Source organism: Ciconia boyciana, chromosome 6 (genome assembly GCF_034638445.1).
Source record: "Ciconia boyciana chromosome 6, ASM3463844v1, whole genome shotgun sequence".
Classification (NCBI taxonomy): Eukaryota; Metazoa; Chordata; class Aves; order Ciconiiformes; family Ciconiidae; genus Ciconia; species Ciconia boyciana.
In genome coordinates, this window is record NC_132939.1 from 63601935 (window position 1) to 63617977 (window position 16043).

At 39.4% G+C, this 16043-nt stretch overlaps 1 protein-coding gene across 1 annotated transcript in view; it reads left to right on the plus strand.

The window, feature by feature from the left end:
• Positions 1-2187: 2187 nt before the first annotated feature.
• Positions 2188-16043, plus strand: part of ESR2 (estrogen receptor 2) — a 35701-nt gene continuing 21845 nt past the window's right edge. Inside the window, exons 1-4 of the mRNA XM_072865475.1 lie at positions 2188-2302; positions 2856-3328; positions 10404-10579; positions 13349-13465. Of these exons, the coding sequence (XP_072721576.1) occupies positions 2895-3328; positions 10404-10579; positions 13349-13465 (727 nt within the window). The 5' untranslated portion in view covers positions 2188-2302; positions 2856-2894. The remainder of the gene's footprint in view (positions 2303-2855; positions 3329-10403; positions 10580-13348; positions 13466-16043) is intronic.

Below are 16043 nucleotides of genomic sequence, written 5' to 3' on the forward strand. Positions count from 1 at the left end.
TCCACAGTCCAGCAGTCAGTTTTTAGGACCTTCTGAGCAATACTGGATAATTTCAGCAGCTTCACTTTATTTGTGAGGCTCTGAGCTTCCCGTTCTAAATTCTCTAGGTATAAGGAAACGTGAACAACGTGATCTCATGTAGATCCATTGTCTACTGCGGCTAAACTATTTCTACGACCCGAGTTAATTATCTTAAGCCAATGCTGTTAATTTTCACTATATTGCACTCTGCTGAAGACCATGAGTACAGTTTTCTTCAACCTCCTGGAACCCAGTGTCCATTCTCTTGTAAATAAGTCATGAGCGGTCTGTTTTTGAGGAAGGCTGTACTGACTTTTCATGCTTGCATGGACTCTTCTCTCTAAAACAAACTTCACTCTTGCTTCTTGTAACTTCTGCATGTGTTTCTAGATACTGTGTGTTGCCCTTTGGAGACAATATGTCCTTCTGCTAAACAGGCAGTTATCCTCCATACCACCCTAGTGGATTACCTCTCCAGAAAAGCATGACTTAAAGCTCATCGGATTTCAGTTCATAAAATTGTGTAGTACCAGCTCTGTGTCCTCTCTGCTTCTACAGTGTACATGCATATGTTTTCCAGATATCTGAGGGAAACTACACAACCAGTTGCCTGCTGCAAAACCTATCAAAGTATCATAGCAGACTGTCTCTAGCTGACGATAGCAGAGCTGTTGTCGTAATGCCTCTCAGGTCCTTCTCTCAGAAGGGTTTGGGGCTACCCTGCACTTCGCAGGGGGGCAGAGGGACACAGTTAGTGCAGTCAGCTCTTGCTGGACATTCCAGATGCTCCTGCAGAGTGTCCACGCACACCTTGAATACGTGCAGCCTCTGAGATCGCAAATGGTGTACAGTTCTACCTACGCAGAAGCTTTAAATGCATTTTGAATTCAGTGTGCTCACTGGGCCCATTCATAGTAACCACTGAAAATAGTCTTGAGATCATTTCTTAGTTCCATCATTTGCTGCTTAAAAATTATTTCGGTGACCCATTCCATAATATGGGAGTGAAAGCACATTTGGGATTTTCAGTGCTTTTTGCAGTGAAAATTGAATGATGATTGGTTTCTCTTAGAGGAGACTGTGAAGCATCTGGCTGGGGCAAAGGAAGCGTGTAGATTGTGTGAGGAGTGAGGTCAGATTCTCCTGCTTTGGCTGCATCGAAGTTCCAGTGCAACAACTGCTGGACATAAACAGCTGCTGAGATATCTCATTTTCCTGTTTCCCACAAAGGAAAAAACAGCAGCTGGGTCTGAAGTGCCTGAGATGATTTAAATGAGTTTCTGGTTATTTCTACAGATATCTCCAGTTTCATCAACAGAGTGCAAAGTGAGAAGGAAGGACGGACCCTAAACTATCCATTTTATTCAAAAAGACTACTTATATTTTTTGTTAATGCTTCTGCCCTCAGTCCTGGCCCTAGAGGAGAAAAATGTGTCAATACCCCAAGGTGGCATACTGGAAATGCCATCTGGCTGAGAATTTTTGGGACAGGGAGGTTGCTGGTAATTCAGCAAACCTGTGTTTGAATCTTCCTCATCTTGCTTTACGGTCAAGTGAGGTGAAAAAAGGTAAGAATATTTAGCATCAATACTTTGGCCACTTCTAGAATAGCAAAGCTGTGGGTGACTTTTTAATTATCCCATGATTTTTCATGTTAAGATCTTATTACCATCTGTAAAAGTACACTACAATATCAGTTCTGGGGGCTGCAACTTGCTATTTTGGAAAAAGAATTGTTTTGGATTGCAAGCTGTAAGAGGGCTGCATGTCTGTCTTCAAAGCTGGAAAGAATTGCAGATGAAACCCATAGTGAAAAATAAAAAAGAAATATTTTTAAATGCTACTGTAAAAGTAATGCTTCCAGGGCAGGGGTTATGTATTAGAAGGACGGTTTTGGTGGGCTTTTTTTTTCTTTTCTAAATTTTTTCTCTCTTAAATAATTTGGCTTTGTCTAAATCTGACAAAGAATATTTACTGTGGGCAAATTAAGTTCTCTGTTTTGGTAGTTGATTCAGATGGGAGGAAGGATGAAGGATAGTTGGGATGGGGGGATGGAGAGAGGCAGGAAATTATAAAACTTCCGGACCTTATGAAATCGCTCAAGTTCTGTCTTGTCAGCTTTGGAATTATCTGCATATTGTGACTTCCACTTTTATAATGGCTCTGCTCAGAGGTGCCATATCCAGGGACCTCTCAGTGATGAAGCTGCGTTGCTTACTGACATCCATTACATGTCTTCCTCCTCCGTGGAGAGGGATGTGCAGTGTTCTGGTTTTGGAAGGTAAAGGAGATGTATGTGTGTGTGTGTTTGCATGTACTCAAAATATCTGCTGTCGCACGTTTGTGTTGATAAAGGGAAGGCTGAAGTAGTACACTTACAGCGGGAGCAGGAGATGGTGAGTTTTTATAAAGAGAATTGATTTCTCAGGGCACTCACTCCATAGCTGTGGACCATAGGGTAATTTTGCCTCTGACATTGAGCAGTTTTACCCTGGTTGTAGGAGTTACTTTTGTTAAGATCCAGGTTGGCACCGGCATCTTTGTTTCAGACTTCAAGTGATTTATTATTTTGGTTTTGTTATTATTTTTTAAGGGAGTCTAAACTCAACGTGTGTCTTAGCCTTTATTTTTAAGGAAGCTCTAGAAAGCTTTCTTTTTCTTAAAGGTAGTAAATTTGTACATTGACTCTTTAAGTGCATTTGGTATGTAATCTGTTTTAACAGGATACTTATATATTTTCTGTTTTACTTATTCCTTTTTTCTTTTCTAGAAAAGACTTAATACAGAACTTTCTTTCTTTTTAATTTAACTTTTTTTATACTTTACCATCTTAGGATGAATATTTAAACAACAACCTTCAGTCTTGCTTCAAAATGTCCCTGTGTGCATCTTCTCACAAGGACTTTTCTCAGTTGCTGCCACTTCAGGATATTGGATGCAATAAAACAGAAATTAAAACCTCACCCGCTGGTATCGTCTCTCCGGTTCCCTACAGCTGTAATCAGTCCACGTTGACAGCAGAACACAGTCCAGTCTATATTCCCTCATCTTACATGGAAAACAGACATGAATATTCTGCAATGGCATTCTGCAGTCCTGCTATGATGAATTACAACATTGCCAGCAATTTTGGTGATTCAGAGAGTGCATCTGTGAGGCAAACATCAAGCCCCAATGTGTTATGGTCTGCTCCTGGCCATCTCTCCCCTCTGACCTTGCACTGTCAGTCATCGCTTCTGTATGCAGAGCAGCCAAAGAGTCCGTGGTGCGAAGCAAGACCGATGGAGCCAGTGCTACCTGTGGCCAGGTCAGTAGTACTCATTTCTTTAAAACTTTCCTGAAAATTATTTACAGTTTCTTTAGTTCTTTTAAGTCTTTTCTTTTTACATCTGACTTCTATGTGTTGGTCTCTCTGAAAAACAAAACAAAACCAAAAAACCTCCACCAAACACCAAATCAGTCCTAGGTTTTGTGGGTTTTTTTAAATGTAACTTCTGAAATAGGACTTGTTTTTCAATAGCTCCTTAGAGAACTATACACCAACACAAAGCACTACAAATGCCTTCAATGTGGGAACTGTTTACTGTGTATAAACAAAAGTTCAAGACTGCTAGGTACTACTTTGTGTAATAAAAATTAATTTTGCTCTGGCAAATTAAGTCCTTTGAGTGAAAGAAGTAAAGGTTCATTCTTTTTTCCTTTTCTTACAATGTTGTTTGAATTCCATTTTATCTGGATTTTTTTTTAACTGCATCTAATAGTTGTGAAGGCTTTTCATGAACTTAGAATTCAAGGGAAATATTTTCTTTGTTTTTTGGTTTTAGTATTGTCGTGGTTTAACCAGCCAGCAACTCAGCCCCACCCAGCCACTCACTCACTCCTCCCTGGTGGGATGGGGGAGAGAATCCAAAGGGTAAAAGTGAGAAAACTCGTGGGTTGAGATAAAGACAGTTTAATAGGGAAAGCAAAAGCTGCGCACGCAAGCAAAGCAAAGCAAGGAATTCCTTCACTCCTTCCCCATGGCAGGCAGGTGTTCAGCCATCTCCAGGAAAGCAGGGCTCCATCACCGTAACGGTGACTTGGGAAGACAAACGCCATCACTCCAAACGTCCCCCCCTTCCTCCTTCTTCCTGCAGCTTTTTATTGCTGAGCATGACGCCATATGGTATGGAATAGCCCTTTGGGCAGTTGGGGTCAGCTGTCCCAGCCGTGTCCCCTCCCAACTCCTTGTGCCCCCCCAGCCCACTCGCTGTGGGGTGGGCTGAGGAGCAGAAAAGGCCTTGACTGTGTGTAAGCACTGCTCAGCAGTAATGAAAACATCCCTGTGTTACCAACACTGTTTCCAGCATAAATCCAAAACATAGCCCCATACTAGCTACTGTGAAGAAAATTTACTCTATCCCCGTCAAAACCAGCATAAGTATTAACAGTCGCATAGCAGCATGCATCATCTTCAAAAAGGTGCTGCTGCTGAAAAGTCTGACATTGTTTCTTGTTGCTGTTCTCAACTGACTTTATGAAGGCGTTGTGAACAGCAGATTCATGGGCTAAATTTTCAGCTGTATTTGCAAAAACATGTTCCCATTCTGCATGTTTAATCTTATTACAAACCATAAGCAGTGTGTAGATCTTCAGCTGATTAAATTACTCCATTCATAGGCACAACAGCTGTTGGATGGATAAAAGCATAGGGTGTTGCACGTGCTGTTCCTGTTTTAGCAGCTGTATGTTTATTTATAGGGCTCCTTATTTAACTTCAGCAGCCATTGTCAGTATGAAAATAGTGTGTCCTGGCAACAGTTTTAGTTCAATTGTTAATAAATTGATTTGTGCTATTTTTGAGACTACCCACTTTCCTTCTGCAATGGCTGGGCCTTACGTTGTCTGCCCAGGGCTAAGGCGTGAGATCTACATCTACTTCAGACTTGTAGGCTGCACAGATCTTCAGCCCGGCCACCTGACTAGTCTCTATTTGGAGTCAGCAGAGAGTAGCAGGCAGTTGTGGAGTGCAAATCTACTTTAAGTGTAGGTGTGTGGATTGGGAGAGGCCGTTTGGGCAGCACTTACATACAGAATTCCCCAAGCAGGTCTAATGTGAATAGGGCTAACATCCAAACTCTTCCCACTTTGGTTAATGTTTCAAAACTTTGACAGCCCTGGGAAGGCTGCTGTAGGTTCGCGTTTGAAGCTGTCCAGATGATGGGACAGCAGCTGGAATAACCCAAGAGCAAGAGCACCCCATCTGATGTCTGCAGCGTGCTCTCTGCAGAGACAGAAGGGAAGCCAAACCTGCCACACTGGAGTTTAAGTAAATAAATCTTCTGCCATTTGTATAGATTCATACAAACTATTGCTCTTGTAGCTGATGATGACCTAACTTAAAAAGGAGAAATGAAATCTGGAGTCTAAATTTATGGATGATCTTTATTGTTCAGCAGCAAGTAACCACTGTGTTGTTTGGTAGCTGGACCTTCTCAGGGGTTCATTTGTCTCAGTATGATACATTGTAACCCCCACTTTGTGTATAGAAGTTGTAAAAAAGAAAAAAAAAAATAATTTGACATGGAAACACAAAAAGCAAGAGCTGTAAGTCCGTTATTGTGGGTATCTGTCCTCAAATAAGGCTGTAAAGAAAAAAAGCCCTGTATTTCCTTTTGCTTTATCCTTTGGTGAGGTCTTAAATTAATGTAATGAACATTATATTTATTGCCATGGGAACAATGACTGTGATACTACAGATTCGTAGATTATACCTTGAAGGAGGAGTTCTTGGAATTGAAACTTAAAGGAATAGCTCTGGGGGAAGGGAGAGGCTAATGCTGTAAAGCGTAAGTAATTTTAAACAGCATTGTAGTTTGAGAAAAGGCATTTTGTTTGAAAGATCAGTAAGAAAGCATTACTATATATATCGGCCTGTTACACAGTTTATTTTACCTTTCAAAATAAAGCAAGAGTCTCACCGTGAGAGGAGTTTATTTTCCCTGGGTGTAAATTCCGTTAACATTAGTTAAACTGATGTGGTCCACTTTGCTAAAGCTGATCACTGTGTAATTTGGATCTCCTTGTAGATCAGCTGAAAATAAGGACCCTGAACTCTTGGCATTCCCTTTTCTCACAAGTAGGTTCATTATATGAATACAGAAGAAATTTATTTAACGTTGTTAAATGCAAATGTTATGCACTGTAGTGTTACTTTGCACCAAATAGTTCAACAAAATTTAATTGTATTCCATGTAAAAATAGATGTGAATCTTTAGAGTTCAATTTCTTTGTACGAAATGGCAATAATTTGATGATAAAGACTCTGCTACATTTATTTGCATTATAGGTCCTGTATACCTAGTGAAGACAATAGAAATAGTCTCTTAAATTTTGTTGGTGCAGGATCACTCAATTTATATTAAAATGACATGAAGAGTAAAGGAATGTGACAGTATAATTATATTATATTTAAAAGTAGTCTGAAATTGATTTTTGTCTTCATCCCCTAAATAAAAGGATTTTAATTAAAGAAACAAAAGGTTTATTTTAAAAATGAACAGAAATATTACTTTCTAAAAAGTATTAGGAAACTTTAACGAAGTTGCCAGGGTGATGTTTCTGGAACCTAATTTGTTCTTCTTTTCTTCTATTATTTTCCGTGTGCTTCTGAGTAATTGCAGGTAGAACGTGTAAGTAAAGGTTTTTGGGTACACAGGCTAGCAATGCTTGCTTAATTAGAAATTATTTAGTAACTTTGTCTTGTTCACTGTGCACTAATATCATATTTATATATTGCTTAAACTCTGCTCTGAAGCCATAATTATTTGCATTATTCTCCTATGGTTTTTAATTGTGCTCATTCTGCAGAGCACTTAAATGTACCTTGAATTCTCTTTGAGGTGATGGGTTGGCATCTCCATTTTATGATGGAATAGTTTACAGAGATTAAGCAAAAATATGTCCCCTAATTTTGAGATATCTATGACATGATTTTCAGCATATTAATCAATGTTTGGAGCGTAGCAGAACCTGTGCTTTGGAAATGTAAATATTGACAGTTGTGTGGTATTAGCAATTCCAGAAGTTATAGTGGAGGGAGCCTTCCTAAAAGGAGGAAGATAAAGATTGAAAAGTATTCTTCAGCTGATTCTTGTCCATCATCTTGCACACATTCTGGGAGGGAAAGGAAGAGCCTTCTTCATCCTACAGCTTAGGCTTGATTCGGATTGAATTATCTCCAGGCACTGAATGAGCCAGTGGCCTGTGGGAGGGAGGGAAGAGTTATAAGATATTATAAAATCTGGACTGTTAATTTTTGGCTTAATGGATTTTTTAAAAAATTTTCTCAGGTTTTTTTTTCCTCTCTTTCTTTTTATAATGTACAATAGTTTAGGTTTTAGAAAAACCTAACAGACAACAAATGCCATGAGCAAATCTTGGTACTTTCTAGGTCAAATCCTTGCCACCTTTCTTCATTTTTAATAAAAAGTTGAATATAGGTTCCAGTTTTCCAGGTGTGGCATTTGCATCAAACACTTGCTGTGGCAAAGCTAGAGGTAATTAGGAGACACGGTAGATACTGAATAACCTAGATAGTCTTGCTAATTCCTTCTCCTTTAGGGTAATCATCTCGTCACTGTTGGTGACTAGTAGGAAGTCGCTGACTTGTTACTTTAAAAAAAAAATCTTAATTCTTTTAATGGAAACATAATATCTCTATATAGAAACAAAGATCATAAAAAAGAGAGGAGTATTAGGAGGTGTAAAGCGATAAATCTTTGTCCATGCGGTTCCTCAGTAGCAGCCAGGGTACATCCCCCATTTTCCTGCATCCTTCGGTGCAGGAGCTTTGTGGGCGTACAGCCAGCTACCGCCAGCTCTTCTGGAGGACCTGGCAGCTCATTCATCTGCTGAGCATGCTGGAGTGCACCAGGCCCGAGAGCGCTTGGGAGGTGGTCTCCAACCACCTGTGGGGCTACCCACTCTGGTTTGCTGTTTGTGTGGATACGCTGTCTGATCGCGAGGTTCTCAGGGTAAGCACCGTGTACCTTAAAGCTCTCGATTATTTCCTAGTTCTGTTGCCCTTAAAGACAGCAGTAACAAAACGACTGGGTTTGAACCTCCTGCTGCGCTGCTGCAGCTATTGCAGACGAGCAGATTTGCTGCCCGTTCGGCCCGCAGGAGGAATGCGTTCCAGATTGTTGCTCTGTGTGCGAGCTGTTTGCCACAGTCTGTGGAAGTCACGCAGCTTGCATGTGTGCAGGGTGACGGTTGTTAAACTTTTAAGCAGGGAAAGAAAAAGTGTTTTTTAAAACACTTGTCATGACTGGAAGGTTAAAAACAACACTCCTCAGCGAGATGTTATGGTGTGTGCTTTTTCTTTATTTTCATCCATAACGTCTTGGTGCTTTAACGAGGGCAATAAACATTGCTCTCTACAGCATATCAATCAGTCACTGAGATGCTCTCTAGCTGATTTTGATTCTCTTCTGACTTTCACAACTGGATCATGATTCCCAAGTAGAGCTTGAAAATATACCTGTTCTACTAATGTGAAACGCCAAATTACTTTTTCTTCCAAATACCGGGAAACAGGAAGGAATAGCAATGCCTTTTCCTCCTTGCGTTAGCAGCATATTAGGCGTGTGTGATACAGTCCCTTTATTCTAAGGGAGAGTTCCCCCACACTGGTCTTCCCAGCGTGGCAAAAGGGGAAATAACTTAGTGATTCAGCAATCCGTTAATGGGGGGGGGGGTGTAATCAAAGACCAGGCTTGTTAAACATCTAAACACCCTTATGCCCTGCAATATCTGAATGAATTAACATTTTTTAAAAGCTTGCAGTAACTTAATTGTACAACAAATACCTGTAATTTTTCTGTTTTGGAATTTGCTCAAAGAACCACCTTTTTTCCTGTCCAAATTTTCTACTAGGAAATTGGAGTATGTTCTCCTCAAATACTTATAAACTTGATGATTTTCAGGTGGCATGTGGGTGTGTTTGTCCTTACCTCCTGTCATGAAACCAGTACAAAGTCTACTTTTAATATGTTAGTTAAAGCCTCTTTGACAGCACTTTCAGCATGTTTCTACTGTTCTGTTTAAACTTGCTCTTGTTGGTGAACAGGTTTCTTCTGCCCTGGCAACGTACCCTTGTTCTTCAGAAGCCATAAACCATGCTGCCTGCTGTCCTATCCCAACTGGTATTTCTTCTCCTCCCTAATCCTGCTGGAAGGTGGGATGAGGAAAATTCTGCCGTTTCTAACTTCTGCCTCTGTGCTTAAGTTTATACCTATAAGTTGACTATACAGCTTTCCTTTTGTTAAACTGCTGCTGAGAGTTTGCACATGACGCTATTTTCTCTCTATCTAGAAATTGTATTGACCATGAAGGTAAGGCATGCTAAAACCACCAAGAAAATGAGGTCCAGAGAAGAAGCACACAGTGGATGTGCTTCCTATACCTAAAAGCCACTTTACTGATAATCTAAGTTCCTTTCCTCTTGCTGTTTGTTTACAGGATCTTGGTGTCAGGAATTGGCTGTTATTTCATGTTTTTATCCTGTTCTAATTTTAATCCAGTCACTAAGAATAGCTCCAGTAAGTTGGAACTATTTGTAGCGCTTCAGGAATGCATATATCTTATTAATTTATATAGAGCAATAATTTTTTTAATGTACGAAGGTATTTTATTAATTGTGTTTCTCCATTCTTCTTGTATTCAAACTTCCTTTTATTTAGCACTAGGAGATCAACGTGGGTCATCACCTTGAACAGAAAACTTTGTCTAACATTGTGAGTTGATCTTATAGGCTGAGATTCACATCTCAAGACGTTTGTCTCTAGCATCTCACTGAATAAATACAGCCTCGTTTAAAGGATGAAATACTTGAGACTAGATGTGTGTTGCTCCATCTAGAATTTTGCCTTGCTAACAGTAGGAAGCAACTGCAGCTCTGTCCATGATAGTGTTTATTATGTCAGTCTGAGCTGTCTGAGCTCGCGTTTTCCATGCGAAGCTTCCCAAAGGCGAAGTCCACTTGGTTCGCAAAGTCCACTTGGTTCACAAATAGACTTGTACATTTCCAAGAATTCTTCAAGATCCATCAGCATTCCATATGATTTTCCCAGAGGTCATGTGAATGACACATCAGCAGTCCAGTTTTATGCCTTTGAGTATTTTAAAACTTCAGTCTGTCATCATTGAAAGCTCCGGGACCAGACTATATGCTTTAAATAGGCTTATCAGAAAAAGGCTTAACAGTATTTCACAGTATCCTGTGTTCAGTGATAAGAAGACGCTATAGAGAGAGAATGGAAGACAATGGAAAATAATGAAACTCTTTGCAATGTAGATTAATTTTTTCCTCTTTTATAACAGATGTTTTTCTTTTCTATCAGAGAAATGTTAAAAAGAAAAACTAATGGCAATGACTGTACAAGCCCAATTGCAAATAATCCTGGCTCAAAAAGGGATGCCCACTTCTGTGCAGTCTGCAGTGACTATGCTTCAGGATACCACTATGGGGTCTGGTCATGTGAAGGCTGCAAAGCATTCTTTAAAAGAAGTATTCAAGGTAGGAGTATCAGCTTTTGATAACTTTGCTCAAATAAGTTGTTTCATATGATCAGCGGCTGCAGCAGTTGATCTAGTAATGAGTTGATCTAAAATCCTGGTGTATGGTGCTGCATGCTGAAAATAAAGACAACACATGATTTGACTATCTTTTGGCTCTTATGTTATCAAGATCTGGAAACATTACAAAGTGAATAATTGATTTCTTTAGAGAAGAGGTGGAATACATAGCACGGGAAGGCCCTGCAGCAAAGGCCTCGGTGGGATGGCACTGCAGACTTGTGAATCTGATTGCAGTTTGTGTCCCAAAGTAGACGTAGTAATTGTGAATTTGTTGTAATAGACACAGTTAGAGTAGGTAGTTGTCTGGAGACTTTGCTTGCCAGGAACTATTCTTGACAAGAGTTTATTGCCTGGAGCTGTTGAGTCATAGCATATAATATCTACACAGTATGTAGGATATAAAAATATGTGTAGCAAGCATTAGGTACAAACTTGATTATTGTTATTTCTCAGCCCTCCACCCCCCAGAGCCTACATTGCAGTATTTCTTACTCTGCCAGATCTCTCTGTCTAATGTTTCCACTTCAGTGTATCAATTCTTAAATATTTGGTATTTCAAATTTGCTGACTGGCTGCAGGATGAAGTAAACGTAGGTCTCCATGTTTGTTATCACAGCCTATGGGCAGTGACTTATGCACCGTATTGCAGCTTGGGACCACTTCATTTCTTTAACCTTGGCTCTAGTTATCATGTTCTTTGGCCTCATCTGGGGCCTCTTGGTAGAAACTTAATTGGATTGACATTGGATACTACCTGCAGATACTAACACAGAAAATCCTGTCATTTTTCGGTCTGTAGTGTTCCCTTCCTCTTCTGCACACAAAGCCTTTAGAAATCTTGAGATATTTTTTTTTGGATCAATATGGCAGAGTTGGTGTCACTATTAAAACCAAATTGAATTCAAAACTTGTTTGCCTTTTCAATGTATTGTGCAAGTTCTGCATGGGTGAAAATAATTTCTATAAACTGGTGCAAGTTCTTTTGATTTCTAAAATAATTGAAGAGAACTTTGTCTCCAGTTTGTCACAAATGGAGACTGAATTTGATTTCAAAGTGTTTTCTGTCAGGAAAATGATTTGCCTGCTCTGCGTTGCTCATATGTGCTTTGGCCGTGAACAAGTTACCTATTGTGGCCTTTTGTACACCTTAATGTACCCTGTCAGGTAACGTTTGTTTGTAATTCAAATAAATGAAAGTAAGTTCTTGGCATAAAACACTATCAAGCACTCAGTTGCAACTGTTGTTACAAAGGATATTGCTTGTAAAAATAAAAAACTTCTGGGCCTACCATAGACCAAAATGTTGGGCTGATGTCTAATGAAAATTAGATGGCATGACTGAGCAACTGTGTGTGGTCTCCTCTGCTTGTTCAAGTTTGTAGTGTAGTGTATTCGTCCTACATCTCTGAACATCTGTCTGCAAGCTAAATTATCCCAAGGCCACAGGAGTTTTAAACCACTTTATACTCCTGTGTGCTTGGGTTATAGTGCAACAGAGAGCTTCCTCCTCCTTTCCCCCCATGTTGTGTGAAGAGTGATAAACAGTAATTTGTTTTTCAGTCATATCTGCCAGTAGGAAATGGGACAAACTGTAACCTGATCTCTTCTTTTTAAAATTGTCAGTTCAAAAATTCAAGGTTAAAATTATTTTAATTTTGCAAGGAAATAGTCACAATGGTTCAGTTAAATAATTACTCTTGGGGACATGAACTCTTGGACTTGCATCAAGTAAAAAAAGCTCTAGTAGCTGTATCTTCGCCTGATCTATTCTTAAAGTTTGAAAAAAAGAACTTGAAAAACAACCTGAGAGAAAAGACATTAAGAAATGTAAATCAGTGAATATTTTTTGCATCCTTTGGTAACTACTGCAAGAGAGATTTCCAGTGTTTGGCAGGAGATGATTCGACTGTATTTACACCAAGAGCATACTCAAGTCCAGTTTACAGTAATAAACCTTTGGACCAGATTATTAACTAATGAAATACAATAATGTAAAGGGATTTGGGTGGGGGTGAGGTGAGGTGGGAGAGAAGGAGAAGACAACAGAAGAGGCTGTAGTGGAAACTGATGAAAATAAGAGAAACACTTGTCCACAATATCTAAAAGTTATACCGTCTGCTTGTGCTTTTCTTTGTGCTATACAGTATGCATTACTTTATACTAGTCTTCTTTCTCTCTTGGGCTGCTTTTTTTTATTAACTTTGGTCCAGGGTCAATCCTCCGAAGACTTCTTCATTCCTGGAACTCACCACGTCAGAGAGTTCAGTAAATAGAGCTGTAGTTTACTTAAATCTTTGCAGGACTGAAGCTGTGTGCACTGCTGTTTTCAACTCTGCTGAGAAAAAAAACCACCTCTACTATCTGCCATCTGTAGAGTCCCAATGTACAGTAAGAAGTTGGAGGTTGGGAGCAAATTTCCATAAGAGCATATGTTCCATTTTCAAAAATGAGTTGGTATTAGAAGGTGCTTGGTTATCTAACAGTCCTCAGTAAAAGCTGGTCTATGTTGTCTGGTTACTTTTTGAGGCCACAGATTGATGTTTTCACTACAGGATAAATATGCATTTTTGCATCAGTTAAATTCATGGAGCTTAGATATATGCATACAAAAAAGTTGAGATGCTTAAAATTAAGAAGGTCCCAATTTGGAAAATGACCAAGAGAGGCTGTTGGAGATGTTAAATTTTCTCTTCTTACTCTGCTGCAGGACATAACGATTACATCTGCCCAGCTACCAATCAATGCACGATAGACAAAAACAGGCGCAAAAGCTGCCAGGCATGCCGGCTACGGAAATGTTATGAAGTGGGAATGATGAAATGTGGTGAGTTTTGCATGTCTGTGTTGTTTGCTTGGGTTTTGCTGGCTTTTTTTTTTTCCCCTTCAGTCAATTCTGTATAGCTTTTTTTTTCTTTTTTTCTTGGAATCCTATAAAGGCACAACAGGCAATTAGGGCAAGGTTTAAGCTGGTTTTATAGGAAGAAATGTACCAATTCTTAAAGCAGAAGACGACTTTTAATTTTCAGAAGAAAACCCGTGGGAAGGAGTAAGGTGTAGGTTAAGCACGTGAAAAGTATAGTACCTCTGCAGAGCTCTGTGAAGGCAGTTTACTTGCATGCTGTGCTCTGCAGAATAGGAACCTGAGACCTCCTGCCGCCTGAGCCTCAAACCAAACTGAAATCCCTTCTCATATGGGGTAAATAAACCTGTACTGTGCTCTGCTGCCTGAATGTAATGCAAGAACAGCAGTGCCGCACTGAAGCAGTAGTTACTTAACCCAGTGTCCTGCCTCCACCAGTGGCAAGAGTGAAGGCCTCGGGAGGAGTGTAAGAATGAGACTAGCACCTAAGTGAAGCTACTGCTGACAACTCTCAGCTTCCAAAAATTAGCAGTTGGAGACTTCTGGTCTAGAAAAGGTTTCTTGTATTTAAGAGGTCTTAATATATTAATAGAATGGCAACTTTTCCATTGTCCCTCTTTTTAATCCTGTAAAGTCTTAGCATCTACAACATCCCACAGCAGCCTGACCACCTGCCATGTGAAGAACCAGCTCTCTGGTTGCCAGGCTTTTTTGTGGGACTTTGGTGGGGCAGTGAGGGAAAGGCACTGGGTGAGCTGTTCTTTTTTCGAACAGGCTATTTTCATATGATGCCCTCCAGCTCTTCCATCAAAAGAAGTAGTGAACAACCCCTGTTTGTCACTGCACCACTCAGAATTATCCAGCCTTTTCTCTTATTCCTATCTTATACTTAGAGTGGTGTGACTTCACTATACTTGTACATTTATAGATGGTATTTTAAAGGTTACTTTTAAGAAGAAAATAACTTAAAAGGTATTTCAATATCTAATGTACTTTCACAGTCAAGGTTTGTTGTTGTTTCTTATAGATTCCCCAATGTACATGATAGAAATAGGCTGGGAAAGCATCACATAGGAACACTGGAGTGGAAAGGAGAAGGTCACAGTACTTGGTCCTCTGTGATTTGCAGGCGTGTATCTCATTTCATCCCATTTAATGTAGATACCAATTTCTATTTCAAGACTAGGCAGTGTTTTCATCCTCCCACTGCTTTGATCTGAAGGCTGTTTTCAGAATATTATTTCTTTCATTAGGAACATTCTTTAGAATTCCAGCCTGCATTTATTGCTGGACAATTAATGCCCATTTGTTCTTGTGGCAACATTGCCTTGTAGCTCTCTTTATTGTTAATTGTCTGGTTGTATTTATGGACTACATCATATCCCCTCACAACCCTTGTTTTATTAGGCTAAATAAACCAAGAAATCTCCTCCTTTTGCAAAAAGGGAAAGTAGACAGAATCTGGAAGTCGTCAGGGTAGCTTGTCCTTCAGTCTGCTCCAGGCTGAAATAAAACATTTTGCACTGGGATGACCAGAATCCTGGACAGTATTCCTGTGAACTCTCCTCACTGTAGTAGCATTAATACATCTCTCCTTCTGCGGGAGCTTTTCTCTGCATACAACCCAGGATCCTATTTGCCTTTTTCATGGTTGCATCGTGCTGGCGGTTCATAATGATTCTATGATCTGTTATGATTGCAGCCTCCCTGTTCATTTCTAGCTGATAACTCCCAGCTTAGAGCTACAATTTCAATTGTTCCTTGTATTATTTTTGTACTCCTGAAGTACATTTAGTTTCTGCTGCTCAAGTCAGCTAGTTCTTTCTATATGAAGCTCCTATCTTCCTCTGCACTGATGATGCATCTCAACTTTATTGGTGTTTTTCATTAATAGGGTCTTAGCTACCTTTGCTGTCTGGCCTCCAGAAAGGAAAGCCTTATGCTTGCAAATGAGACTCCTTTTGAAACCTTACTTTCTGAATGGTGTCACTGTCTTTTGTTCATCTTTATGACTGAGAATTTTACTCAAAGTTTTTCCAACAGGTGTTTCTATCAAGCCCCAGTTCTGGAGTTGGAGAGCTTTTGTAAAGATTGATTCCACTATGATATTATAAGGTGGTGCTCCACAATGCTTTCCTTAAATTAATCATTTTATTCTAATTGTCCAGGAAGTCCTGGTTTGTGATTAGACCTCATAGTCACTATGGTATTACAAGTAATAAATAATAATGTGTACTTATGTCTTAGCCTGTGTTCCTTTTAAGCTTGTCACATATTAAAAAACATATTTTCCTACCATAATGAATGTTTATAGGACATTAATGGCTGTGCCAGATCAAAAATGACACTTTGAAACTATAACAGGAAAATAACAGGAATTGCATTTTTAAAAAATTAGTTTTTAAAATAGTAGCATTGAAATTTGAGACTCTTGAGAACTTAGTTTGAGAGTCTTAACAATTTAATTTCAGAAAAAGGAATATAAAAATTACTCAGAATTGTCTGAGTTGCCTGATGAGTTAAGTGGGACCTGTGAGTAAAG